Source organism: Lagopus leucura, unplaced genomic scaffold (genome assembly GCF_019238085.1).
Source record: "Lagopus leucura isolate 7727_CA_CO unplaced genomic scaffold, USGS_WTPT01 Super-Scaffold_100034, whole genome shotgun sequence".
Lineage (NCBI taxonomy): Eukaryota > Metazoa > Chordata > Aves > Galliformes > Phasianidae > Lagopus > Lagopus leucura.
This window is the reverse complement of record NW_024962283.1, coordinates 4314737-4341450: the sequence shown is the minus strand read 5'-3', so window position 1 is coordinate 4341450 and position 26714 is coordinate 4314737. Positions and strand designations below refer to the sequence as shown.

General features: G+C 44.0%; 1 protein-coding gene across 3 annotated transcripts in view; it reads left to right on the top strand.

The window, feature by feature from the left end:
• The window catches only part of KMT2A (lysine methyltransferase 2A), a 44424-nt gene extending 19243 nt beyond the window's left edge, over positions 1-25181 (top strand). For 2 of the 3 annotated variants that reach the window (XM_042882310.1, XM_042882312.1), the window contains 29 exons: positions 598-671; positions 1435-1563; positions 2408-2521; positions 3695-3841; positions 4112-4207; positions 4937-5057; positions 5826-5939; positions 6271-6455; positions 6719-6892; positions 7749-7859; positions 8091-8164; positions 8633-8826; positions 9191-9297; positions 9846-9983; positions 10085-10243; positions 10535-10652; positions 10737-10815; positions 11070-11230; positions 11732-11917; positions 12203-16514; positions 17318-17398; positions 17838-17902; positions 18695-18865; positions 19428-19502; positions 19791-19965; positions 20322-20429; positions 20969-21052; positions 21294-21423; positions 22343-25181. In XM_042882310.1, the coding sequence (XP_042738244.1) occupies positions 598-671; positions 1435-1563; positions 2408-2521; positions 3695-3841; positions 4112-4207; positions 4937-5057; positions 5826-5939; positions 6271-6455; positions 6719-6892; positions 7749-7859; positions 8091-8164; positions 8633-8826; positions 9191-9297; positions 9846-9983; positions 10085-10243; positions 10535-10652; positions 10737-10815; positions 11070-11230; positions 11732-11917; positions 12203-16514; positions 17318-17398; positions 17838-17902; positions 18695-18865; positions 19428-19502; positions 19791-19965; positions 20322-20429; positions 20969-21052; positions 21294-21423; positions 22343-22618 (7958 nt within the window). In that variant the 3' untranslated portion in view covers positions 22619-25181. The remainder of the gene's footprint in view (positions 1-597; positions 672-1434; positions 1564-2407; positions 2522-3694; positions 3842-4111; positions 4208-4936; positions 5058-5825; positions 5940-6270; positions 6456-6718; positions 6893-7748; positions 7860-8090; positions 8165-8632; positions 8827-9190; positions 9298-9845; positions 9984-10084; positions 10244-10534; positions 10653-10736; positions 10816-11069; positions 11231-11731; positions 11918-12202; positions 16515-17317; positions 17399-17837; positions 17903-18694; positions 18866-19427; positions 19503-19790; positions 19966-20321; positions 20430-20968; positions 21053-21293; positions 21424-22342) is intronic. The other variant, XM_042882311.1, reaches the window with a different exon arrangement.
• Positions 25182-26714: the final 1533 nt, after the last annotated feature.

Here is a 26714-nt window from a genome sequence, read left to right as displayed (position 1 = left end):
ATGGGACTGTTTATCTTCAATATGTTTGAATCGTGAATCCCGTTAAGTAACAGTATTAATGCTGCTAAAATCTGTTGGATTTTAAGACTGATAAATGCCTTATGATCTGGTGAAATTAAAGCAAGTTATTTTGGGAATTTTGTTTAGAACTGGCTTCCTTTTATTGAACTGCATAATTTATTGGGATGGGAAGATAAGTGACGACCTTTAATGTGATTTTTAGTCATGTAGTCTTGACAGTCTTGAACTATGCTTTCAATATTGTTAAGTTTGCTGACAGTCTGAATGTGAAACAACAGGAGTGTGATGTCTTAACTACAAAACATAGCCTAGTGTTGCACGTGGACAGTGACCAAAAAGGCAGCTCCAGGACTTCTGTTGCTTTGCACCTGGAACACCTCAGAGTTTTAGCAGAGCAGGTTCGACTGGCCATGCCTTGCAGATTGTCCCAGTCGTAGGTGGTGATGCACAGTCACAAAGATGGTAGAAAAATGGAGGTCTAAAATTCATCTCATTATATGGTTGTTGTTTTTTTTCCCTTCTCTGCAGGTGCCTGTTAGTTACTTGAAATACTCATAATTTTTCCCCCCTTCCTAGGCACAGAACAAAACAAACAGAAAAAAATTGCTCCCCGTCCAACTTTCCCTGTGAAACAGAAACCAAAAGAAAAGGTGAATACTGTTTTTTGTACACAGTCAAGAAATTTCGAGAGCATCCCTCTGTCTGTCTAGAAAGTAAAACTGTATTATTTAACCCTTCTGCACATTTTTGTGTACTTGAAATACCTGTAGGAATTCAGTCCTGCTCCTTTTCCTTTGAATGCTGATTTCAGACCGATCTAACTCGATTCCTGATGCTACTCAGGATCTTTTGTGGGATTTGAGGAGGAAGTTTTCAGTCTTGTCAATGAGAAACGTGTCATTTCTTGTGAGTTTGAGCAAATTGTACAAACGCTAGGCTTTACCTTGTGCCAGTATGTGGATGCCAATTTATCTGGTGTATGCCCATACTTCAGCTTAGGTGTTAATTCTTACTGAGATTTGTGTGTCGTGGGGTGAACGTTAGGTTGTCCATTTGAAGAACAAAGCACAGCAACACTTAAATCTGAGAGAGAAATGTGTTGGTCGTAATTGCCCCAAGAGTTGCCCCACTGGAACAAAGCAAAAAATAACACTAATCAGAGAGAATAACGTGATGGTAGGGGGAGATGCAACAAATTGAATTAGAAATGCAGTTGTTTGTGGAATGCTTTCAAAATGGATTGCAGAATGGTTACCTTATGGCAACTTTTATACACATGTTAATTCTGTCATGTTATGAATTGGGTTTTGTTGTCGTTGTTTTTCTGGTACATAAATCATGTACAGTGTTTAATTACTGTTGAAGTTTTGATGTCTGAGGTTGGGATTAATGCAGGCTCCTTTACTTGACTAGGAAAAGCCCCCTCCTATAAGCAAGCCAGAAAGCAGCACGCTGAATTTGCTCAGCACTTTGACTAATGGGAGCAGTTCCAAGCAAAAGCCACCTACAGATGGAGTCCACAGAATCCGAGTGGATTTCAAGGTAGAGGACAATATGTTTTAAGTATTTGAATATTAATTGACTCTAAACACTTGGAAGTAGAGTCCCTCAAGATTGCTGACAGTGACTTCTGAGTTTGTGTGTCTGGTCCTAAATCAGAGAGAACTGTAAATAGGAACCTTCCTGCCTCGGTTAATTCTTAGAAGTTTGTTATGCCTTTTTTTTTTTTTTCCTTATAATTAGAGTACTGGATGAAGACTTAAAGCTTTAAACCTTAACTTTCAATGTGAGGATGAGCAAGAATTTGAGGTTTATGAAGATTGATTCCATTAAGATGGAACTATAAAACCTTACCTTGGGTCAACAAGATTTGGGGAAAATGTTAGTAATTTGTAATTCACAGTATTTTGGGGATATCTGGGGGTTCAAACTGATAAATCATGTACTATTTTGAACAGCGATGTTGAAATAATAAAAATCAATATTTTCCTAAGATTTTTTCAGTCATTTATATAAGTGTTAATAATGGAGATTATAGTGAGATCTCGTCAGTGTTTTGATACAAACGTGGATTTTTAATAAAGTTCAACTATTGTGAAATTCTGTTTTTAGTGATAAGCAATTGTGAAGAAACTTTCTCCTGCTTTTTAGGCTTGCTTTCTGGAGAGGGAAGATTAGTGTTTGCTTGAGCTCTCTTGACAGGAGGAGTGCTGGGTTGTGATTATTCCAATATACGCTATAAAGTAGACCGAGGTAGAAGTAAAACTGCTGTCTGTTGTAGAAGGGCCTTATTGAAGGCACAGTGCATAAAGCAGCAATGTGAGCACTTTGTACTGATGTTGTGTTGCCTTATTCTGCATGGTGATGTATCCTTTTGTACTTTCAGGAGGACTGTGAAGTGGAGAATGTTTGGGAGATGGGTGGGTTAGGCATCGTGACCTCGGTTCCTATTACTCCCAGGGTGGTGTGTTTTCTCTGTGCCAGCAGTGGACATGTGGAGGTAAAGCATTGTGTTCTGCTGTTGATGACTTAATTACAGCACCGTATTGTTACCAAAAAGAAAAAAAAAGAACGTATGCCAACCGTAATCCCGAAGAAATTAAAATAATACCTTTAAATCTGTCCTTGCTAAGCTTTGTCCTAAGACACTGAAGTGAAAAGCATTTGAATTGTCTTTGAGGAGTTCTGTGGTGCTTAGTTTATACGTGAACGCTGTCAGCCATAAGGAATGACATTTCCAAGAGCCCCTGCATCTCTTCTAAAATGTAATTTGGGATCCCGCAGCTGAGGTAAAGCAGGCAGTTTGCTTTCTCTTTACTTGAAATTAAAACGTCTGCTCAGTAGTTCTGAAGCGGTGTGAGGCAGTGTTGATTTTCCCTGGTGTGCCTCTGTTTCCAAAGAGTTGCAGATCATTGCTGAAACGTGACTGGCAAGGTTCTGGTGCTGCATAAACAGCTGAAGTTAGGTTTAAATTCTGGTAAATGCATTTCCAGGAAAAGATAGATGTCTTCTCAAAGTTTTCAGCCATCCTGGGAAGGTGATGCTAGCACTCTGGAAAATGCTGGAGCATGATTAGCAAAGAATACGTGAGGGAGATGGGTTCAGTTCTGCATGTGAACATCAGTGCATTTGAAGATTACAGAGGTCCAGTGGCATGTGGAGCCAATCTCCTTCTCTGTCAGGTTGCTCAGGTGAACTATTCTTCTGTCCTGTTTGAGCCTGCAGTGTTTGTGCCCCAAGGACTATTCTTTTTTAGGATGTCCAGCCTTGCAGAGGATACTTAGAGCTTTCCAATGAAGCCTCTAAGCTAAACAGAGGGAAGAATGTCTCTTTGCTCCGTGTGTCCCTTCCTTCTCTGCTAAATGTGTCTTCAGTTGTGTTGGCTTGTGTTGCAGCGAGGGAGGGAAGTCCTGAAGAGGCCTATAGGCCTTTACCAACGCTCAGAACATGTAGACAAAAGGTATCAGACTTCTGTATGCTGCTAGATGCATAATCTAGGTAGGCAGGCGTATATTTAGGTGCTCTGAAGTACACACACCATTTCCCCAGTGAGAGATACCAATAGATGGCCTTGTTCTGTTAGCTGTAAAGCAGAATTCAGAGTAGTTTGGAGCGGGAGCGGGAATTCAGGAAAGCTTTTGACTTGCTAAAACCTCCCTCTCCCCCCTTGCAGTTTGTGTATTGTCAGGTCTGTTGTGAGCCTTTCCACAAGTTCTGCTTAGAGGAGAGCGAGCGGCCCCTGGAGGACCAGCTGGAAAACTGGTGCTGCCGTCGCTGCAAGTTCTGCCACGTGTGTGGGAGACAGCACCAGGCCACCAAGGTACCCCTGACCTCCGGGCAACCCAGCCAGCCTTCCCCGTGCTGCTCCTCGAGTTCTGCTCTCTAACCCTCAGCTGGGAACCGGGACAGCAGGCGGTGGAGCGCAGGCTGTGCGCGCTGCCTCCTGCGGTTGTGGACTTAGCTCGAGTCTCTTAGATGCAGCTTCTTCCTATTGCTCTGAATAGGAGATTAACTGTAAAATGCAAATGTCCAGGATTTTGCATTCTTTCAAGAGTCTTTCTTCCAATACTTTCTCCCATTATTCTTGTAGCAGCTGCTGGAGTGTAACAAGTGCCGAAACAGCTATCACCCTGAGTGCCTGGGCCCCAACTACCCAACCAAACCCACCAAGAAAAAGAAAGTTTGGGTGAGGTTTTTTCAGATTTCTTCTTTGGGTAATTCCCTTGTTAACTGATCATAACGCTGTGGGCCAAAGCTCTGCAGACGTTTTGTTCCAATGCATTCACTTAGCAGTTTGTGGAAGGGCACCTGTTGCATTGGAAGATACGTCTGGGAATAGGTTTCTCACCGAGGTGGGTTGCTGCTAAAGCAGGTGGGACTTGTATGAGAAGGATTTGGAAGGTTTTACACCTTTCTCAGCTGGGATAATTCTTCTGATTGTAGCCTCAAAAGGTGGAAGAAATTTTAAAGAGTGGAAGTGCTGATGTCATTAACAGACTTAGTGCTAAAGCTCTGCCTGCAAGTGCATTTGGTACTAATTGTTTTTACGTGCTCTCTACTACATTGTATTCAAAGTAGGAAAACTGATAAAATACAGTGTTGTATTTTAAGTCAGAAGAAATGCTACAACTAAGCCTTCTTATGTGAAGGAAGAGGTGATATTTTCTGAAGTGCAAATATGAAACTATTTTTTTAAGGATTTGTATTTATTTTTCCTCTTCTCATATCAGCGCCATCTTACCGTAAAGGGAGGGAGCTCTTTCTTTAGTAGTGGAAGTTCTGGTATTTGAATCTCGTTGTTCTGTCGTGTAAGCTTTCAGCTTTCATTTAGTAAGAAAACCATTACATTTATCATTAGAACAAAGGAATGAAAGCCCCTGGATAAAAACAAATAACAAACACATCCTTCTTCCAGATATGTACCAAATGTGTTCGCTGCAAGAGCTGTGGATCCACAACGCCAGGCAAAGGGTGGGATGCTCAGTGGTCTCATGACTTCTCACTGTGTCATGATTGTGCCAAACTCTTTGCTAAAGGTATGTAACGTTGTAATTGTTTATGGTGAGTACCTTCTCAGATGCTCTGTTTCTAATGGTGTCAGCATGAGTTAAAATGAAGGCCTGGTGAGCTTGTCACTGGTACAGACCTGTGAAACCTGGTGTCGGGCCGAGAAGCAGAGCATAGCTTGAAAGTTCTGTTCATGGGTTTCACAGTGCATAGCAAAAGTCACTGCTGCAATATTGGGAGAGTTTGAGACTTGAAAAATTAAGTGCCGTACCATAGAAAGCAGTTATTACAGACCTGCTGGTTCAGGGCTTCAAGCAGCTGGTGAGGAAAAAGGTGTTTTAAAGGTCTCCTGACTTAAAAGCAGCAGATTTCCTATTGTAAAATAATAGTTCGTTCTTGTGTTAGTTGTGAGGCCTTTGAATCTAGGAGGGGTCACTCCGGGGAGAAATCTTGAGTATCCCTTCTACGTTCTCACCTCTGTGTCATCCTTGTCATTTTCATTCTACTCTGTAAAGCTAAGTAGTACCTTGTTAGTCTCACTACCCCACATGCCTCCCCTCCCTGGAAAAAAAAACAACAAGCCCACAAGGAAGGACAACTGGTCTTTCAAGCAGGTTATTTTTGTGGCCATTGTCTTCAGTGTTGTAAAAGTGGCTGCAATTGTATTTGCAGCTTAGCAGTGGGAGGTTTCAGAGAGCTTCTTTCTTAGCACACTAGTAAGTAACCATCTAGCCTTTAAGGTGCATGTAACTGTTGAACTTCTGAGTAAAAGCACGTATCTCGTTTCTTGTTTGCAGGGAATTTTTGTCCCCTCTGTGACAAATGCTACGATGATGATGACTATGAGAGTAAGATGATGCAGTGTGGGAAATGTGACCGCTGGGTACACTCCAAATGTGAAAACCTTTCTGGTAAGGCAAATTCTTATCTCCTCAGCTCCTAAGAACACGAGGCAGCTGCAGACAAGCCCAAAATGGGATTGCTTTGGTCTTTCTCCTCGAGTGTTGCATTAGCACTCTCGCTTGTGATCTGCTTGAGAAACACCTAACTGATATCAGTGATAACCTGAAAGCTTAGGACTCACTTCAAATGCAGTTACACAAATGAGTTACACAAGATGCTTTAGTTACATGAAGGGCATCTGATGTAAACAGTAGGTGCTGTATACAGAGCAAGGCTTTTCCCCACATCTGTCCTTGACTAAATTAGTTCAGGTTGTTTTGTTTTTTTTTTTGTCTCCAGATGAAATGTATGAGATACTCTCTAACTTGCCTGAGAGTGTAGCATACACCTGCATTAACTGTACAGAACAGCACCCTGCGGAATGGCGTCTTGCACTGGAAAAGGAGTTGCAGGTTTCTTTAAAACAGGTTTTAACAGCCCTGTTGAATTCTAGAACCACCAGTCACTTGCTGCGTTACAGACAGGTAAGCTGAAGCCTGAAATGTAATCAGAAATAAGACTCTTGAAAAAATGAGTTTGATCCTTATGGCTGACCATTGCCCTGCTGTATGCCTTACAGATCAGCAGCAGAAAGCTGTTATTTTTGTCCTTCTGTTCTGGACAGGAGTTGCAAACTTGAGTCTCTTTCATGTTAACGAGAATCTCTATGCTTGTGAATGTGCAAGGGCAACATGGGTAGCATCCGCACTTGAGTAGCCAATATCTGTCTGTTTCTTGATACTGACAGGCAGCAAAACCACCTGATTTAAATCCTGAGACAGAGGAGAGTATCCCATCGAGAAGCTCTCCAGAAGGCCCTGATCCTCCTGTCCTAACAGAAGTCAGTAAACAAGAGGAGCAGCAACCTCTGGATATGGAAGGAGTGAAAAGAAAAATGGATCAAGGAGGTTACATTTCTGTGGTATGTCAGAGTTCCAGTGCTCCATTCTAATAATAGGTTCTATGAACTGCTTAATGACCCGTGGTATTTATAACTGAGCATGCTTAAGCCTTTTCTTTATGAACGAGGAAACAGGCTAATATACTGCTAAAAATAATTCTGTCTGGCACTCGTGTTAGTGTTGGCCCAAAGACGTGTAATTTACACTGCTGTGTGCCTCTCTTTAACCAGCAGTGATACTGGGTTAAACTGCTTTTGCTCTTAGTTATTTATGGTCATGGAAACCAAATAGGACATCCTTTATCTGCAGATTCTAACAAAAAGCCCAGCGAAGTAGCACTGACAGTAGTCAGCTGGAAGCCAATAAACTCATGTTTTGGAGGTGTGATCTCTTCAAGGATCGTTGTTCAAAATGTTGACCAAGTCGGTTTAAAAAAATGAGAATACTTTATCCTTCCTGCAGAGCCTGTAATCTTAAGGAGGAATGTGTGTAAGGAAGTCCCACTGCAAACGTGCTGTTGCCAGAATTTGGCCAAATGCTTGTGAGGTAGCTAATGTAGTAGGTGTGAAGTGTGTCAGCAGCCAGGTCCTGGTGAAAGAAAAAAGGGGAGAAATGACAGGTTGGTTTGTGCAGCCATTCTGCCGGCTAGTCTGCAAATGCACAGAGCTGCTTGCTTCTTTACAGCCAAATTCTTGCAGGAGTCAGTGCTCTGGTTCAGTCCTTTTGTCACCTGAAGCTCACCTGTTGCCTTAAAAGCTGTACAGGAAATGAATGATGAATGATTTGATGATACAGAATGATACATGAATGATACAGATGATGAAGCTGTACTGGAAACAGTCTTGCTAATAAAACAGTGTTGTGCTTTTCTTGCAGCTGGATTTTAGTGATGATATTGTGAAGATAATTCAAGCAGCAATTAATTCCGATGGAGGGCAGCCAGAAATTAAAAAAGCCAATAGCATGGTCAAGTCCTTCTTTATTCGGGTGAGTGGGACTACAGATATTTTGAAATCTCCTTTGTTTCACACTGCTTTGTAGCTGTTGGAATCCAAAGTGTCCATCATGCACATTTCTAAGAACAAAATAATAACTTGTCAGAGTTGTTAATGTTAATGAAATCTCACTGGTTTGCATTTATAGTAGATCTTGGCTAAATTTCTTCGAGTTTCTGGGTACCTTGGATAACATTTCTAATGGAACGTTGTTTTCTTTCAGCAAATGGAACGTGTTTTTCCATGGTTCAGCGTAAAGAAGTCCAGATTTTGGGAGCCAAATAAAGTAACAAGCAAGTAAGTAGTTGTCCTGTGTCTGACTGTGACACTGTGTGTGGTTTGACAGCTGTCCAAGCAAAAAGTATTAAGAGAGCCTATTTGTGAGGCTGGCTTTTTATGATAATTATGATGCTGGCTTTAAGAAGTAATTGCATTTTTCTATACACGCCACTGTTCTGAAGCAGAGAAATCAAAAGTGTTACTTAGAAATAAGTATGCTGTGTGTTGGCTGGTCAGTGCTCTCCTTTCTTATCGCTCCTCTCCCTCATCTCATGTTGACCTTTCATCTGTTACCCTCCAAAGAAACACGGCTACATCACAGACTTTAAATTTGAAATGATTGCTCACAGCCTTTGTGAGAGCAGGTGTAGACTGAAAGTGATTCAATGAGTTGTTACAGTATGTTGCATGTCTGTAGTGTTCATATACAGTGCAGGAGTTCATCTGGTGCAGCCAGGTCTAACAGCTGGCTCCTTGTGTCTTCAGCAGTGGTATGTTGCCAAACGCAGTGCTCCCTCCTTCGCTTGACCATAATTATGCTCAGTGGCAGGAGCGTGAAGAGAACAGCCACACTGAACAGCCTCCTCTGATGAAGAAAATCATTCCAGCTCCAAAACCCAAAGGACCTGGAGAGCCGGATTCACCTACTCCTCTACATCCTCCTACACCACCTATCTCTGGTAAGAAAATAGATGCCAACCCAAAGTGCTTCACTTTGAGCCCTCTTGTCATAGAAAAGGTGGTGTTGGTTCTTCATGTGAGTGAGGAATTGTGAGACCTGAAATCATTCAGAGACTGCTACGTATTGATATGTTTTTGAACAGAGCTTTGGCCTAGAAGCACCTTTTCACCTGCCCCTCTTTCCCCCAGACGAGGGCTGTGTAGAGGCAGCTGTGTGCTTTTCCTTGCTTTACGAGCTGATTATTCAAACTCTAGGCTGTTATTTGGCTTTTCTGCCCTGTTCGCTTACTGACAGTTCTTCCAGATAAATTTTGTCCTTCCTGACCTTCAAGAATGAAAAGCATTCTTTCTTCTAATGCTAAGGTTCTGACAGAAGCAGAGAAGATAGTCCTGAGCTTAATCCACCTCCGGATGTAGAAGACAACAGGCAGTGTGCCTTGTGCCTGAAATATGGTGATGATAGTGCTAATGTGAGTATCTGGCATGCACCCGTTTTGATAGTAGCTGACTGAAGCAGTGTTACAGATGTAGTACTGTGAATAGGCCAGATAAGGGGTGAGGCAGTGGATGTTGGTTTTTTGTTTGGTTGGTTTTTTTCTTGTTATGCCTTCTTTGGAACAAAAATGACCTTTAGCTGTCTGTTCTGCTGCCTAGAAAGTAGCGTGGCGTTTGTTAGACATGTCATGAAGAAATTCACCATGTCACTTTGCATCAGTATGTGGACTGTGTGCATTTCTTACACTGAAGCCTCTTGCCATTTCTTCAAGAATAGATTTTTTTTCTTCCTAAGGTTGCCTTTTATATCACGTGTGCTTAGCTGCAGTTTTCTCTGCCTACTTAATGTTTATCTTTTAAACTCTAAAAGTAATGCTGTCTTGTTAAACTTCCGTTGGGGAAAGTTTAAATCCAGTGCAGTTGAAACCTATGAGGCTTTTTGTGCATTGCTGTGTCTTGTGGAACATTTGGGGGGGGGAGGGCAAAAATGGAAGAAGAAAAAAGGTTTCCTGCCATTCCCTAGGATGCTGGACGCCTTCTCTATATTGGCCAAAATGAGTGGACACATGTGAACTGTGCTTTGTGGTCAGCAGAAGTATTTGAAGATGATGATGGTTCTCTGAAAAATGTGCACATGGCTGTGATCAGGGGAAAGCAACTGGTGAGTCTATGTATCCTACCACTGCAGAGGAAAACAGCTGGCAGTTATTGGTGCCTGATTTTAGAATAAATAAATGTTTGCCTTTGTTTTTGCTTTTGTAGAGATGCGAGTTCTGCCAGAAGTCAGGTGCCACAGTGGGCTGCTGCCTCACTTCCTGCACAAGTAACTATCATTTCATGTGCTCACGAGCCAAGAACTGTGTGTTTCTGGATGATAAGAAAGTTTACTGCCAGAGGCACCGTGATTTGATCAAAGGAGAGGTGAGAGTCATCTTTCACACTTGCTTTGTCCTGGAGGTGGGGACAGCCTGTAACTATAAACATTTCTTAAGAGTTAACATTGAATGTGTTCCTTATGAAGGAGGGCCTGACCACAGTGCTGTTAAATCCAAATTTATGATATCACTGTCATGAGGAAGTTTGTCAAGAAGTACTGTGTGCTTCGAGTAGCAAACTGAAGACCACACTGAGGATATAATAAAACGGGTTGCATAGCATATTTGTAGTGGTTCCTTTAAACTTACTGGGATGTTTTGTGGGTTCTTGCTCCAGGTGGTTCCTGAGAATGGCTTTGAAGTTCTTAGGAGAGTTTTTGTGGATTTTGAAGGGATCAGTCTGAGAAGAAAATTTCTTAGTGGCTTGGAGCCGGAGAACATCCACATGATGATTGGTAAGGTCTAGTTCCTGAACACTTGTTTCATCTTTGGTGCTGGAGCTTTGTTCATGGAGCTTTTCTGTTCCTCTCTCTGCTTAGGTTCAATGACGATAGACTGTTTAGGAATTCTGAATGACCTCTCAGACTGTGAAGATAAGTTGTTTCCCATTGGCTATCAGTGAGTATAAGCTGTTTTGTGACAGTGTCTCTTACTGTGTCAGAAGTCAAACCAGCACTGAGGTAACATAGGTAGAAATCAACTGCAGCTTTCATAAACTGTTAACGAATCTTGTGACTAAGCTATCTGTGCTGTATGTTACACCAGAAAGCCTTCATCCTGTGTAATTTCAAGAAAATGAATATGTGAAATAATACCAGGGCTTACTTGACTGTTGAGTGAATTATTTTACGTATGTCTGAATTATCTTCCAGGTGCTCCAGGGTGTACTGGAGTACAACAGATGCCAGGAAGCGCTGTGTGTATACCTGCAAGATCATGGAATGCCGACCGCCAGTCGTAGAACCTGATATCAATAGCACTGTAGAACATGATGATAACAGAACAATTGCCCATAGCCCAGTTCCCCTCACAGGTAATGTTTGAAGGACTTTCTTGAGGTACATATTTTCTACATGTATTTGCTATAGTTTCTTCTTACCAGACAGTCAGGTAGTAATTAGGACTTTGGCTTTTAAATCTGATTTGGACCAGAACCCCGTTTGTGATTCCAACGTTGAGTGCACTGGCAGCTTGGTAAGCAGGACCCAAACAGAGATTATGGTAGTAATGCTTTCTAGTTTACAGAGCTGAGATTTTTCTAATGGTCTGAAACATCAAATGTAAGTTCTAGTGTCAGTGTTCACATGTAATTTGTGGGTCAGCAGGTAACATGTTGATAACAGGTATTTAACAGTGTTCTTGGGGGAAAAAAAAAACCACATCAGATGGCAAGGAAGCAGTAGTGTTTGACTTTGTATCAACAAATGCCCTGATTCCTCATGTGAAACCTGAAGGCAGCATATGCTTAACCAGATCATGGCGTTTAGGGTTGAGTGATGACTTACACTGTTGTTTCTCTTTTATGCAATGACAGAAACTCTATTCAAAGACAGCAGAAACACACCTGAAATTGTAAACCCACCATCTCCAGATCGTCCCATGCATTCTCAGACCTCCAGTTCCTGTTATTATCCTGCAGTCTCAAAGGGTCTTAGGATCAGGACACCAAGTTATCCATCTGCACAGAGGTCTCCTGGCTCTAGGCCTTTACCCTCTGCAGGTATTTCAAGCATTGTTGGGTTTGATTGTTGTTTTGATCTTGTTTGCTTTGGAGATACTGTCGGTTGGTTGGTTCGATGTCTTTTTTTGACTGCGTTCAGAATGTGATGTTTATTTTTGTTTTTCCAAAGAACGTGGAAAATGTCAATAGGTTTGAGAGAAGGAACCTTCTGAAATATATGTAGTGGAGATGACCTGTCAAGAAATGTGTGATTGAAACAATTAGGTATGTATTGATTGTGAAGGATTCCTATCTCTTGACGGTCTTCTTGTTCTATTTTCTCAGGAAGTCCTACCCCAATGACCCATGAAATAGTTACAGTGGGAGATCCTTTGCTATCCTCTGGACTTAAAAGCATTGGTTCTAGAAGACACAGCACTTCCTCATTATCACAGCAGCAGTCAAAACTCCGGATGATTTCACCTACGCGAGCTGGGAATACTTACTCCAGGCACAGTCTGTCTTCAGTTCCCAGCATAGGGTCCTCTTCAGAACATGAACAGACTACAAAAACTGCTGACCACTTTGTGGGATCTGTGAATTCAGGTACCACAAGTGCTCCGGTTCAAAGCTGCTCTTCGAGTTCAGGCTCCCAGAAGACAGCAGCTGCAAGTGGAACTAAAACTTATCAGCTGGATGCATCTCAGTCTACAGAAGGAAAACATCCTGGTAGTTTGGATTTGGTTGCCAAAAGCACGCCTTCAAAGGGAGAGAAGGTGAAAACACTGACCTCAAGGGACCCAGATTATTCAGCTCATAGTTTTTCTTCTGCAGGAAACTCCAAAGCATCAACTCAACCAAACAGTTCATCAGGCACAGAAATAAATGTTAAAATAGGAACCTTTCAAGAATCTGCAGGATCATTTTCTTCTAAAGAAACAGCATCCTTTCCATCTTTGCATCAGAGAGGCCCAAGGAAAGACAGAGATCAGCACTTGGAATCTGTACAGCCAGAAAAAACTGCTTCAGTTGATGAGATAGATGCAAAGATGCTGAAGTCTGCAGGAGTAAATAGCAGATCTCCTGCAGCAAGCGAGCAGGTAGTTTCTGCCACCAGAGACAGGCGTCAGAAGGGGAAAAAGACAGCAAAAGAGAGTTTTAAAGAGAAGCATTCCTTGAAATCTCTCACAGATTCAAGTCAGGCAGTAGGCAGTGATGAAGGAAATCTGACGTCAGAATTTGGTAATCAGGGTTTGGTGACTGAACAAATTAGTCAGAGGTTGTGTAATAATATTCCTGCTGAAAAAACTGTTGAGAAGTCTCCACCTTCGCAGGGGTCATCTAAAGGTTCTGTAGTGCTGCCTGAAGTGGCCCCTAAGGAATCACAGGCACCTAGAAAGCGCACCGTCAAAGTCACTCTGACTCCTCTCAAGATGGAAAGCGAAGGCCAGTCTAAAGCTGCACAGCAGGAAGGTGATGCTGAACCTCAGCCTGCAGGGACAGAGCTTGCCTCTTCAGCAGAGCCCTCCTCCAATTCTGAAAGCCCAGAAGATAACTCTGTAGTTCAAGGAAGTCCAAATAAAGCACCGACACAGGAATCTGAAAATAATGCATATGAAAACCTGCCTGTTCAAGATAACAGCTTGATGCTTCAGGATGGGACTAAAGCTCAAGAAGAAGGCTCATACAAGCGGAGGTATCCACGGAGAAGCGCTCGGGCCAGGTCTAATATGTTCTTTGGGCTGACTCCTCTGTATGGTGTGAGGTCTTATGGAGAGGAAGACATTCCATTCTACAGTAACTCAACAGGGAAGAAGCGAGGGAAGCGGTCTGCAGAAGGACAGGTGGACGGTGCGGATGATTTAAGCACGTCAGATGAGGATGACTTGTACTACTATAATTTCACTAGAACGGTGGTTTCCTCTAACCCTGAGGAGAGGCTTGCATCCCATAACTTATTCAGGGAGGAAGAGCAGTGTGATCTTCCAAAAATCTCCCAGCTAGATGGTGTAGATGATGGGACTGAAAGCGATACAAGTGTCACAGCCACAACTAGAAAAGTAAATCAAGTAACTAAAAGGAGTGGTAAAGAAAATGGAACGGAAAACTTAAAGCTGGATAGAACTGAAGAAACTGGGGAGAAAGTACAAGTCACAAAAAGCCCTGCTGTCCACAAAACCGATCCAAAGATGGATAATTGCCATCCCGTGAGCAGGGTTAAAACACAAGGTCAGGATTCTCTGGAAGCTCAGCTGAGCTCTTTGGAAACGGGCCGTAGGGCTCATGCAAGCACACCTTCTGATAAGAACTTGCTGGATACTTTTAACACAGAACTTCTGAAATCTGACTCTGACAATAACAACAGCGATGATTGTGGAAACATCCTCCCTTCAGACATCATGGATTTTGTGCTGAAGAACACGCCATCCATGCAGGCTTTAGGAGAAAGTCCAGAGTCCTCCTCGTCTGAGCTTCTCACACTTGGAGAAGGTTTAGGCCTTGATAGCAACCGGGGCAAAGACATGGGTCTGTTTGAAGTGTTTTCTCAACAGCTGCCAACAACTGAGCCAGTGGATAGCAGTGTTTCTTCATCCATATCAGCAGAGGAGCAATTTGAATTACCCTTGGAACTTCCTTCTGATCTCTCCGTTCTGACTACTCGCAGCCCAACGGTGCCCAGTCAAAATCACAACAGACTTGCCGTCATTTCAGAGTCTTCGCTGTCCTCTTCAGGAGAGAGGTCAATGCTGGCCTTGCCCTCCACGGAATCTGGGGAGAAAAGAGTTACAGTCACAGAAAAATCCACCTCTAGCGAGGGCGATGCAGCTCTTCTGAGTCCAGGAGTAGACCCCAGCCCTGAAGGGCACATGACTCCTGACCACTTCATCCAGGGTCACATTGATGCAGAGCATATAGCCAGCCCACCCTGTGGCCCGGTAGAGCAAGGACATGGCAGCAACCAGGATTTAACTAGGAACAGTGGGACTCCAGGTATCCAAGTGCCCGTGTCACCCACCGTTCCCCTGCAGAACCAGAAGTACGTTCCCAATTCCACGGATAGTCCCGGCGCCTCTCAGATTTCTAATGCTGCAGTACAGACAACACCACCCCACCTGAAGCCAGCTGCAGAAAAGCTTCTTGTGGTCAATCAAAATATGCAGCCACTCTACGTCCTCCAAACGCTTCCCAATGGCGTTACTCAAAAGATACAGTTGACACCTTCTGTGAGTTCAGCACAGAGCGTAATGGAGACGAATGCCTCGGTGCTGGGGCCTGTAGGGAGTGGGCTCACACTGACCACAGGATTAAATCCAAGCTTGCCCTCATCTCAGTCCTTATATCCTCCCACTAGTAAAGGCTTGTTGCCCATGTCCCATCACCAGCATATACATCCCTTCTCCACAGCCACTCAGACTGGCTTCCCACCAAATATTGGCAGTCCTTCGCCAGGTCTCCTTATTGGTGTGCAGCCACCCCCTGATCCTCAGCTGTTGGTGTCTGAAGCTAATCAGAGGACTGATCTTGGTACCACTGCTTCAACACCAGCTGCAGCCCTGAGCAAGAAACGGCCAATATCTCGACTGCAGTCAAGGAAGAACAAGAAGCTGGCTCCCTCTGGAACCCCTTCTGCAATAGCTCCTCCTGATATGGTCTCAAACATGACTTTAATTAATTTTGCTCCTTCCCAAATTTCCAACCACCCGTTGGATTTGGGAACCATTGCGAATTCGACGTCCCACAGAACCGTCCCCAATATTATCAAAAGGTCCAAGTCTGGAGTAATGTATTTTGAGCAAACCTCTTTGCTCCCCCAAAGTGGGACTGCTAGTGCAGTTGGCACATCTCCTAGTGTTATTGGGCCAGATGCTGGTCACCTTCCAACAGGGCCTGTGTCAGGGCTAGCATCAAGTTCCTCGGTACTGAACGTGGTATCCATGCAGGCCTCAGCAGCCCCTACCACCGGTGGGTCAGTTCCCAGCCATGTTTTGGGACAAAGCTCAGTAACGTTAACTAGCCCTGGATTATTAGGGGACCTTGGTTCCATAAGCAATCTCTTGATCAAAGCTAGTCAGCAAAGCCTTGGTCTTCAGGAGCAGCACATGACTTTACCACCAGCTTCTGGGATGTTTTCACAACTGGGAACATCACAAACTCCATCTACAGCAGCAATGACAGCTGCATCAAGCATCTGTGTTCTGCCTTCAGCTCAGACTATGAGCATGACAGTTGCCCAGTCATCTACAGACCCAGAAGGCTCTTATCAGCTTCAGCATATGACACAACTCTTGGCCAGCAAAACTGGGATTGCTTCCTCACAGCTGGACCTCGGTGCAGCTTCAGCCACAGCTCAGCTGTCAAGCTTTCCACAGCTGGTTGATGTTCCCAATAGTACCAGACTGGAACAAAACAAGGTTTCCTCATCTGTGCTGCATGCCAGCTCAGCATCTCCTGGAGGCTCCCCGTCGTCTGGTCAGCAGTCTGCAAGTAGCTCTGTGCTTGGCTCGTCGAAAATGAAACCGAAAATCAAACGCATTCAGCCGTCTTTGGAGAAAGGGAATGGAAAGAAGCACAAAACTTCTCACATGTGGACCGGTTCCTCTGAAGCACATGTTCCTGACAGAGGGACCACTGCTGCACCCCAGGTCTCAGCTGCACGGTAAGAGAAGTGCTTGCTTTGCTCACCTGTGAGATTTTGCAGCAGTATGAGAGAGAATGTTGCATCTGTTTCTATAGCAGATTTGCCTTTTGATTGATAGTTTCTGACATAAAACCTCACCTGGCTTTGGAGAGCAGATCTCTAAAGAAGTTCTTAGAAGTTCTCTCTGGAAAGGGAAGGCTGAGAAACTCGAGCCTTTTAGGGTTAGGAGGTTAGGAGGACTTCTATTCCCTGTTGGCACCTCTGACAAATTAAGGACTGCACCCCTTATTTTCAATTCTGGCTGTATTAGAGATGGTCCCAAATAATTGCTGGTGCTAAAGAGCATCAGCATTTTGGTAACTGAGAAGCACTGGACTTGACTTCTGTGATAAGTCTGGTTCTTAAACTGCTGATTCAGAACTCTTTAGACAGCTTAACCTCTTAACATAGCTTTTTGTGTGTGTGTGTTGTTGATTACTTGACAATTTGTTTCAGTCTGTAAATAATTGCTGTGATTGTGTCAGTGTTCATCACTTGAGCCCTGAGGTATTGCTTGAGATTGCTCAGAATTGTTCCTCTTGCAGCCAAACTTATGCTTCTCCTTCCTCTTCAAGTGCACGACTTGAATCTCACACAGTGCTGGGAATGCGATCTGTTTTCTCGTGTCATAGGAGCAGCTGTTGTTACTCCTCCTGTAGTTTTGCTGAACTGCTGAATCACTTGTTGGAACTCCCAGTAGATCTATTGCTGCCTTCCAGTCTCATTGATAGCATGCACGATTTGGAAAGTAGTTTGAATGTTCCTAACTCTGTTTCTTCCAGGACTCCTGCTGTGAAGACAGATGTGCAGGATGCAGCAAGCACAGATCAGCCATCACAAACACAATGTGGCCAGTCTACAGGGTAAGCACGAAGCACACCTTTGCATCAGGTTTTGGTGGCCTGATCTTAACAAAATAAATTGAAAATTGTCTGGAGAATGCAAGGGGTCTTTGCTAACAGATTTATCTTGGCAGTTTTCAGTCTGGAATGAGCAGTCACGGTTTTTATTTGTTTATTTTTATTTCTTTTGATATAGCTGTGGGAAATGCATTTCTTAGGCAGATCGTGTGTTAGCATACACTGTATTACAGAGTAGGACTAATGAGAACAACAGATGACAGGTTCTGTTGAACTAGTCTGCTATCTACTGACTGATCGACAGCACAAAGATAAATGCTACTGAACAGAATCCTCCTGTTCATTTCCAGATGAGCTTACGTTAAAACACATTTAGCAATGGTTTCAGGTGTAGTAAAATGGTTATGAAGTATTCTTCACTTTCACTTCCTTCCTTCTGAAGGCAAACGGCAGTTCTCCCAGAATCTCAATCAACACAGACCTCAACAAGTGAGCAAGAAGATGCAGGTATGTTGCTTCTTTGTGTGCACCAGGCCTTGGGACTCTCCATGACTGGGAAATTCGTACCTTGTTGTTCTAATTTGTCTCTCTTGTTCTCACAGAAAAAAATCTCAGAGCTAATAGTCTTGTTATTCATGCCTTGAAGGGAGGAAAGGTTTGTTCACTATTAATAAAATCTGCTCCAATAGTTGTTTCTATTCCTAGCTTGTGGGGATTTCAGTACTTGAGGTTTTACACTCTCACTGCAGTGCTATCTAGAGTTTTTTTCCTTTGAGTAAAATCTCTTTGACATCTCAATTCTTAGAAAGTATATTTTAGTATGACTGCCAGATATGAGAGCTCCTAGGCCTTTTTTGAGTGCTTCAAAGTAAATCTGGAAATGTAGACTGTTGTCTTTCAGATCTTCCCAGTCCAGTGTCACTTATATACAATTGCAGTAGCGTGAATAGTTCTCACAAATAAAATAATAAAGAGTCTTTCTGCTCTTTGTCGTTACTGCAAATCATGTCCTGTGGAAACCTGGTTCTCCTGTAATGGCTGTTTAGAACCTACTAATGTCATCTGTTGTTAAAACAGCTTCAGAATGGATAGATTTTGTTTCTTCACCGAGATGTGAATGTTGGTAAATCTGTATGAGTCCTTACCTGAGTGCAGTTGTAATTTGAGTTTTGTAGGTTCTTCTTAGCCACATTACTGACCTGCCATTTGACCACTATATATAAGTAATTGATTCAGATGTGGGAAAAAAGCTTCTTTCTGCTTGATTTCCACCTTCATACTAGCTTTTGTCTTTCCTAGGCTCAAGAGCTATTGAGGAAGAAGAGAGCACCTTCAGCTCCCCACTTATGTTTTGGCTGCAGCAAGAACAAAAGAGGAAAGAGTGTCTTGGTGAGAAGAAACCCAAGAAAGGTTTGGTTTTTGAGATCTCAAGTGATGACGGCTTTCAAATCTGTGCAGAAAGCATTGAAGGTGAGAACTGTGCTTTTATTGTTATGCTGGCTTTGACTTTCCGTGCCAGAAGTAAAATTGTGACTTCTGAGAGCATTATTTATTTTCACAGACCTTTAAACGAGAAACAACTTCTCCTAATGTACAGCCCTAGAACAGTCCTAGTTCGTAACAATACGTGGTTTCTGTTGAAATATATGATGTCACTATCCCCATTTTATCTATTGACCAATGGTTTGAACCATGTGTTGGAAAGAAATAGCACAACTCAGACAGTACGACACCTGGACTTGTCCTACAAGAACTGAAGAAACTCATTTCCCTTTCTTCCACAGTGAATTTTGGACAATTTATAGTCCATAGGTGGAATGGAAGCTTCGTGTTCTCAGTTTATTTTATTTAGATATGAACATTTTATAGGAAAACAGCGTACTGCACACGTACATAAAAGTCTGCTGATGGTGCTGATGGAAATGTGATGCAGTGTGCCAAAACTGACAGCAGGGCTGTTGTTACAGCGCTCCTCAGTGCCCAGTGCTTGGATGCTCTTTCACAGTTCTGTGCTCTGTTTGTGGAATTGCAGATGCCTGGAAGTCACTGACCGACAAAGTTCAAGAAGCCCGCTCCAATGCCCGCCTGAAACAGCTGTCATTTGCAGGTAACAACCAGTGCCACCACCATGGTTGATGTGCTTCTGAATGTGTAAGAACAAACAGCTCTTAGGACTGCCTTCAGAATTTCAGCTGAGCTGCTGTTTGTTTTTTTTAATGGAAAATAAATTCTCCTAATGAATTGATTAAAATTGCTTACCTGGAGTGTTAGCTAGTTAACACAGTGCTGCTGGGAAAATTTCAGGCTAGCACAGGTTTTATTTAATGGGCTGCTGCTCCCATTCCCAATATGCTTGGTCATTTTTACCATTCTTGTGCTCTGTTTCCTGTTCCAGGTGTGAATGGTTTGAGGATGCTGGGGATTATCCACGATACCGTTGTGTTTCTGATTGAGCAACTTTATGGAGCAAAGCACTGCCACAACTACAAGTTCAGATTTCATAAACCAGAGGAGGCCAATGAACCTCCTCTGAATCCACATGGCTCTGCTAGGGCTGAAGTCCACCTGAGGCAAGTGTGAGCTTTGCATTTGTTCAGGTTAACAAGGACACAAGCAGGAAATCTCGAGAGTGCTGAGAGCTCTCAGTTTATAAGTAAAAGTAAGCAACTTTCTCCAGTAAATCAGCTATATTGCATCTTCTTTGTCTGCACCTTTTGTTGTGTTTCTTTGTTTAATAAAACTTTCCTGGCTGGTGCCTTTATTCACAGTTCTCAGAAGCTCTTGTGTGTCATCCTGATGCATAAAAAGCTGTGAAAGAGGACAGACTGGGGAAGGTGTAAAACAGTAAACATGCCAAGCTGTTCTGCCAACCAAATGTTTGCATTAATTTTAGTTAGTAACACAGACTTCCTTTGTTAAATTACAGGAAATCTGCATTTGATATGTTTAATTTCTTGGCATCTAAACACCGACAGCCACCAGAATACAACCCAAATGATGAGGAAGAGGAGGAAGTACAGCTGAAATCAGCCCGGTATGCGGTAGGGTTTAAAGGTTTAAAGGGGGGAAGATAATGCTGTGGTGTTAAAACTGAGAGATCAGCTTTAGTTACACCTTGTTATTTTTTGAGGTAGTGCTTAAGACTTCAAAGCTACCAAGCCCTAGGAAAACAAGGGAGGTTCCTACAGTCCTACACCAGCTGAAGGCGGTCAGCCAGACCAGTTGTCTTTTCTACATTTCTTTTTCCTGCTGACTCGAGACATTTTGATGATAACTTGAGGAGGAAAGAAGTTATCTGCATTGAACTTGTAGAAAAGATTGCTCGTTAGCAATCAGGATACAGGATTTAAAGATTAAGATACAGGATTAAGAACAGCTCTCCATTAAGTCTGTGTGTGTGTGTGTGTGTGTGTGTGTGTGTGTGTGCATTTACATTACACTGAATTTTGATGGTGTTCTCAGCGGGCTGCGGTGCCACAGTGATTGAATGTTTGTGTCTTGGAAACCATCCCAGATAATACGTGGCATGGGCTCTCGTGGGTGTCATCACTCAGTGGTGTCTCTGTCTTCTAGGAGGGCAACAAGCATGGACCTGCCAATGCCCATGCGATTCCGACACCTGAAGAAGACTTCCAAGGAGGCAGTCGGTGTCTACAGGTGTGGTTTTGTTCTGACACTCTAAACTTGATGTCTGGGACAGAGGAAGGTAAAAACTGAAAACCTTGCTGACAGCTAAGGCAGTAGGAGAGACCTACTGTTGTCACTGGCATTACGTTGTAGAAGTGTAACAATACTATTGTGGTCCCTATCATGAAATTTGTTCTCTGCAGTGCTGGTGCAACATTTTTGAGTTTCACTTGTGCTGTTTGAATACTCTCTCACCCTGTTGCTTTTCTAGGTCTCCCATCCACGGCCGGGGCCTGTTCTGCAAAAGGAACATTGATGCAGGTGAGATGGTGATTGAATATTCGGGCAATGTCATTCGCTCCATCCTCACTGACAAACGAGAGAAGTACTATGACAGTAAGGTGAGTTAAGGGCTTTCACAGAACTTCTTAAAAAGCATTATAAGCCCCTTTCCCATTCAGTCATCCAAGGAAACGGAGCAGACAGAGAGCTTGGTTACTAACGAGGCTTTGGGATTCAAGTTGTTTGTAACAAAAACGTGTGCTGAAGTTTCGAGTTCCAGAGCCAGAGTAGTGCTTCTCATGGGCAGAGAATGGAGGGAAAGTGAAGTTGATTTTTATGGTGCCGTGAGTAAGAGAATCTTAAACAGTGAAAGATCTGTGCTGTGCCAGAGGAGGTGTCACAGGTGAGAGCAGAGCTTGAGCATTCACAGCATAAAGAAGTGTGTAAACCAGAACCCTCAAACAAAATCAAGAACTGATCAGTCCTCCAAATTAAAACTTCTTTGTTGCGTAGTGACCTCCCTGCTACAAATTGCAGTTGTTTCATGAAGCTTTTGTCATTGCTTGAGAGAAGCATTTTATCTAAACAAAGCCAGGCCAAGTATAATCACAGAATAGTTAGAGTTCTCAAATGCTTTTAGCGTTTGTATTAGTGACCTAAAACAGTTTTCAGTGCAAAGTAGTGATGTATATAGGATGAGATAAATCACTGTGAGACATGACTGGTGAGGTTACTGTGTAGGGAGAGGAGCCTGGGAGAGCTAAGAAGTGGCCCTGAAGGTAGGACAAGCATAGAGCATGTGAAAACTGCATTTGAAACATCAGGATTTGGGATTCATTTCCTCCCATGGGCAGGGAAACGTATCAGTGTGGTCTCACCTTGCAGCTCCAAAGAGCAAAGGGTTGAAATAACTGAAGCAGGGTTGCAGATATTCTGAATGACTTGACTCTCAGCACGTTGCAGTAATTAAGCACAGCTGTCCGTTAGAGCAGCTTTTGACTTCCCTGCCATAACTGTCTGTCTGCTCTCTGTGTGTAGGGGATCGGTTGCTACATGTTCCGCATTGACGACTCGGAAGTGGTGGATGCCACCATGCATGGGAATGCAGCCCGCTTCATCAATCACTCCTGTGAGCCCAACTGCTACTCTCGGGTCATCAACATCGATGGCCAGAAGCACATTGTCATCTTCGCCATGCGCAAAATCTACAGGGGGGAAGAACTCACCTACGACTACAAGTTCCCCATTGAAGACGCCAGCAACAAACTGCCCTGTAACTGCGGCGCCAAGAAGTGCAGGAAGTTTTTAAACTAAGAACTTCAGCGAGCTGCAAGTGAGCCCTGAAGGGCGTGGGGCGAACCAAAGCTAACAGCGACCCCCTGCCCTGCCATTCGTGCAGGGAGGGGGAAGGACAGAGGCAGGAATGAAGATCGGCTGGGCTCAGGGACCCAACTGGCGGCTGTGTTTCTCTGTCAGAGTCCACATCTTCATGTCTTGCATGCGCACACTTACCCTTACGAAAGACACGGGCGACTGGAGAAGATCCTCAGTGTGATTATGTTTTTGCTATTCTCTTTCCCACCCCAACCCTCCCCTCCCCCCCAGAATTTGTTTCTCAGAACGGGGCTAATGAGTGGGAGTGGGGAGGGAAGGCAGACCCGCACCCGAGTACAGAGGACTGATGGCAGATCCATCCCTTTGACCTCTCTTGGCTCAAAGAGGTGAATGTGGAGCTCACGTTTTCGTTCGGTTGCTGTGTCATAAGTTTCCATAGCACAGTACGTGACTGCGCTTTTCTCCTAGGGAGAGAAACTGTACCCCACCGACCAGCTACTCTGAGAACTTTGTGAGTGTCTGTGGTTCCTTGTGTTACGCATCTCCAAAACACTATCTGTGAGTTGGTTGGTGTGCTGTGTGGTGTAGGTGGCTGCTGTGCCGTGTCTGCTTTAATCTAGGAAGACTGAATGGGGGAGAGGGTCGTACAGCAGCCAGAAGTAAAGTGAGAAGGGTTTGGATAGTGTCTCACTCTGAAATTCCAGCTGGAGTGCAAAGGGAATTCCTGGCATTCCTTAGCAGAGAAAGGGCTTGTGCCAACTGGTTACAGAGCTGTAAATCTTTGTGAGCAAAGGCTTTCTTTCAGCAGCACCCTCCCCCCGCTATGAAGGAGGGAAGCAGTCTTTTCCCATGCTTCTGCCTTTGGAGGCTGCCTTTCTCCTTTGACCTAGGGACCGAAGGGCTCCCCCGCCACCGTGGGACTGCTCCCCAGGGAAGAAAGCAGTGGTGGGAGCTGCTGCTGCTGTTGGCTGCAGAGCAGGAACTGGGAAGGGGGGATTTGTGTGCAGCCCCACTGAACAGCATCCTAGGGAGACAAGCAAGTGGTTCTGTAGGCGCGTGCCTGTCTGACCTGCAGGCAGCACGTCGTTTCGTAATCTTCCATGAAAGGCACAGGAAGAGGCACCAGAATGGAGTGTAAATTCACTGAAGATGCAAGGCCAAACACTAACCAGCCTCGTGGACTCCGTGCAGCACTTAAAAATGCACAGGAAACAAATGGGCGATTGGCACGGTTGAAAATCACAGTAGCTGAAGAGCCAGACTTAGTCAAAGTGAATCGAAAGACACTATTGTCCTGGTTCAAGTCAATGCTCCTCCCTTTTGGGTCTGCTCCACGCCTCCAAAAATTAAAAAGAAAAAAAGAGAAAAAAAAAAAAAAAAAGAAAAAAAAAAAAAAGAGAAAAAAAAAAAAACCAAAACAGAAAAAAGAACGAAAGAAAAAGCCCCAAGCCTAAACAAATTGAGACATTGGATTTTACTCTGTTCTGTTTACAGTTTAGTATTTAAGGTTTTATAAATGTAAATATATTTTGTATATTTTTCTATGAGAAGCACTTCATAGGGAAAAGCACTTATGACGAGGCTTTTTAAACAGTGGTATTATCCTAATTTAAAAGAATCTGTTTTTAATAATTTTTTTATTTTCATAGGACGGTTATAGGAAATATCTGGCTGGACACAGTCTGAGCCTTTCTCCAGAGAGAGGGGTACACTTTATTTTTATTTTTTAATCTTGTTCTGCCTTTTTGACTTCGGTAACTGTTTCTGTGAGGTTTGGCTGGACCTTAAACTTTGATTTTCTTGTCAAGATGGGGGCAGGAGGGAGAATTGCCTGGCTTTGGAGGAGTTGTTGGGAACTCTGAACAACTGCTTGTGCCCCCAGGCGGGAGGCATGATTCTGCCTTGCCACACACCAGTATCCTGTGTGTATTTAAGGAAAAATAGAGAGAACTGACCGTAAATAGCTTCACCCCTTTTGCCTGGTGTTCAGAATGAGCATTTCAGTGGGAAGCGTGGCTCTTCTCACCCTGAAGTGTGGGGAGTCACAGCCCTGGGGGCAGTGAGGGGCTCTGCTGGCCCAGCCTTGTGGCACCTGTGGGGTCTCAGCATCCCTTTCTGTCCAGAGCAGCTTCCCCAAGGGAAGGCCCTGCTTTTCTGCTCTGGGGGAACCCACATCTTTGCAGACACACAAATGCAGTCCTGTGGAAATGTAGTGGAGCAGTAGGGCCCCAGAGCTCCACCCGGGGCAGCGCAGGGCTCGCACCCGCTGTGCACTCCTCATCCCCGACCCAAACACAGAGTGGATTTTCCTTGGAGCAGTAAACTCTTGAAGCACCCTTGCTTTTCTGAGCTGGACCTGTGGGTAGGCGAGCTGGCAAATGGAAAGGCTGCTGTGAAACAGCATCAGCAGCTGGTAGGGAATGGAGCGAACTGAGCGATACCCCGGTGGTCGTGATCTCACACTCCGTTATCTGTGCTCTTCAGGCCCCACGACCTCTTCCTCTGACCTGGGAATGAAATACAGCTCTCACAGGGTCAGGAACTGCTGGTTTCCTTTCTTTATTGCACTGTGTGATTATTATTTGGTAATAACTGTTGAAAGAAGAATCCAATCGAAGCTGCATTTGTTACTGAAATGATTTGATGCACTGACAGTTTGGGAACGCACATAACCTTGAGAAGGCCAAACAGCATGTCTGGGGGGGGGAGGGGATGTCGGCCCTGCTCCACGGACACGGCTGCTCTTTGTCCTTGTTCTGTTTTGGACAGCAGTGCTTGGTTAAAGCCAAGAACGGTGCGCAGGTTGCACAGCTCAGCCCGGTCCCTCACGGCCGCGCTGTGCAGTTGGGAGCCCCAGCACCGCTCCAATAGGAAATGCTGGAAGAGAGGGGTGGGCAGGAGAGCCGTGGGACCCCCCCAGGAGCTGAGCACCAGGAAATCTCCTCCTGTGAGGACCGGCCGAGCAGAACGGGTCCTTCAGACCCGGCTCGCTGTTCGCTTTGCTGCTATACCTGTGGCGGCCGCCGTGGCGGCACCGCCGTGGCCAGTGAAACTGTCTGTACCCAGAGAAGGTGAGCTGTGCTGCTGGGCAGGGCCCCGACCCGCTCCCAAAGCCCAGCGTGGGTGCTTGAAGGAAGGCAGGGAGAAGCCTTGGCAGCTGCTGTGTGTTTTCCATCAGGCACCACGCCGTGCGCCCTGCCCTGCCGCTGAGCGCAGCACAGCTTCCCAGTATATGAATGTATATTTTATAAGGACTGACACAGATCATGATATCTGAAAAAATACTACAAAATGGAACCTTAGGGCGTTTATTTTTATTTGTACAAACCGACTTTTGGGTTTTTTCTTCTTTTTCTTTCTTTCTTTCTTTTCGTTTTTGTAAAGGAGAAGCGGGTCATTGCAAAGGGCTGGGTATCTTTCTGTTAATTGTTCCTTCTTTCGTTTCCAAGCAATACCAGGTTCTTCAGCGAGATGGTCTTTGTGCAGAATCATGCCATTCAAACCCATGCTACTGGTCCACACTCAACACCTGCAAGTTTTTTTTAATAACTATAAATACGATATATATAGGAACTAATATAGTAATGCACCGTGTAATGAAGCCTAGTTCAGTATCGGTCCATGGCTTTTAATTCTCTTAACACTATAGATAAGGATTGTGTTACAGTTGCTAACAGGGGCAGGAACGGCGCAGGCTGTGCGTTCCCAGGTGGTGCCTGGATGAGGGCTGGGCGATGGGAACGGGCGGCCCGGGGGCTTTCCTGCCCTGTATTGTTACCAGTCAGTACTTGTACAACTTGGTTTCTTCCTTTTTTTCCTTTCCTTTTGGTAATGAATGTTGGGGTACCACCTGCATATAGGGAAAAACAACGTGCTCTGTGCTTTCCTGGTATCTTTTGAACAAGGTACAGTAGCTTTTGTCTATCAACCGAGATCTATACTTGTGGTGTTTCTTTTATTGAACTTAACGGTCTCTTTAGTAAATACAGGTAGGTGAATAATTGTTTCAATTAAAGAGAAAAAAAAAAAAAAGAAAAAAAGAAAAAAAAAGAAAAAAAAAACTCCGCCAAGTTAT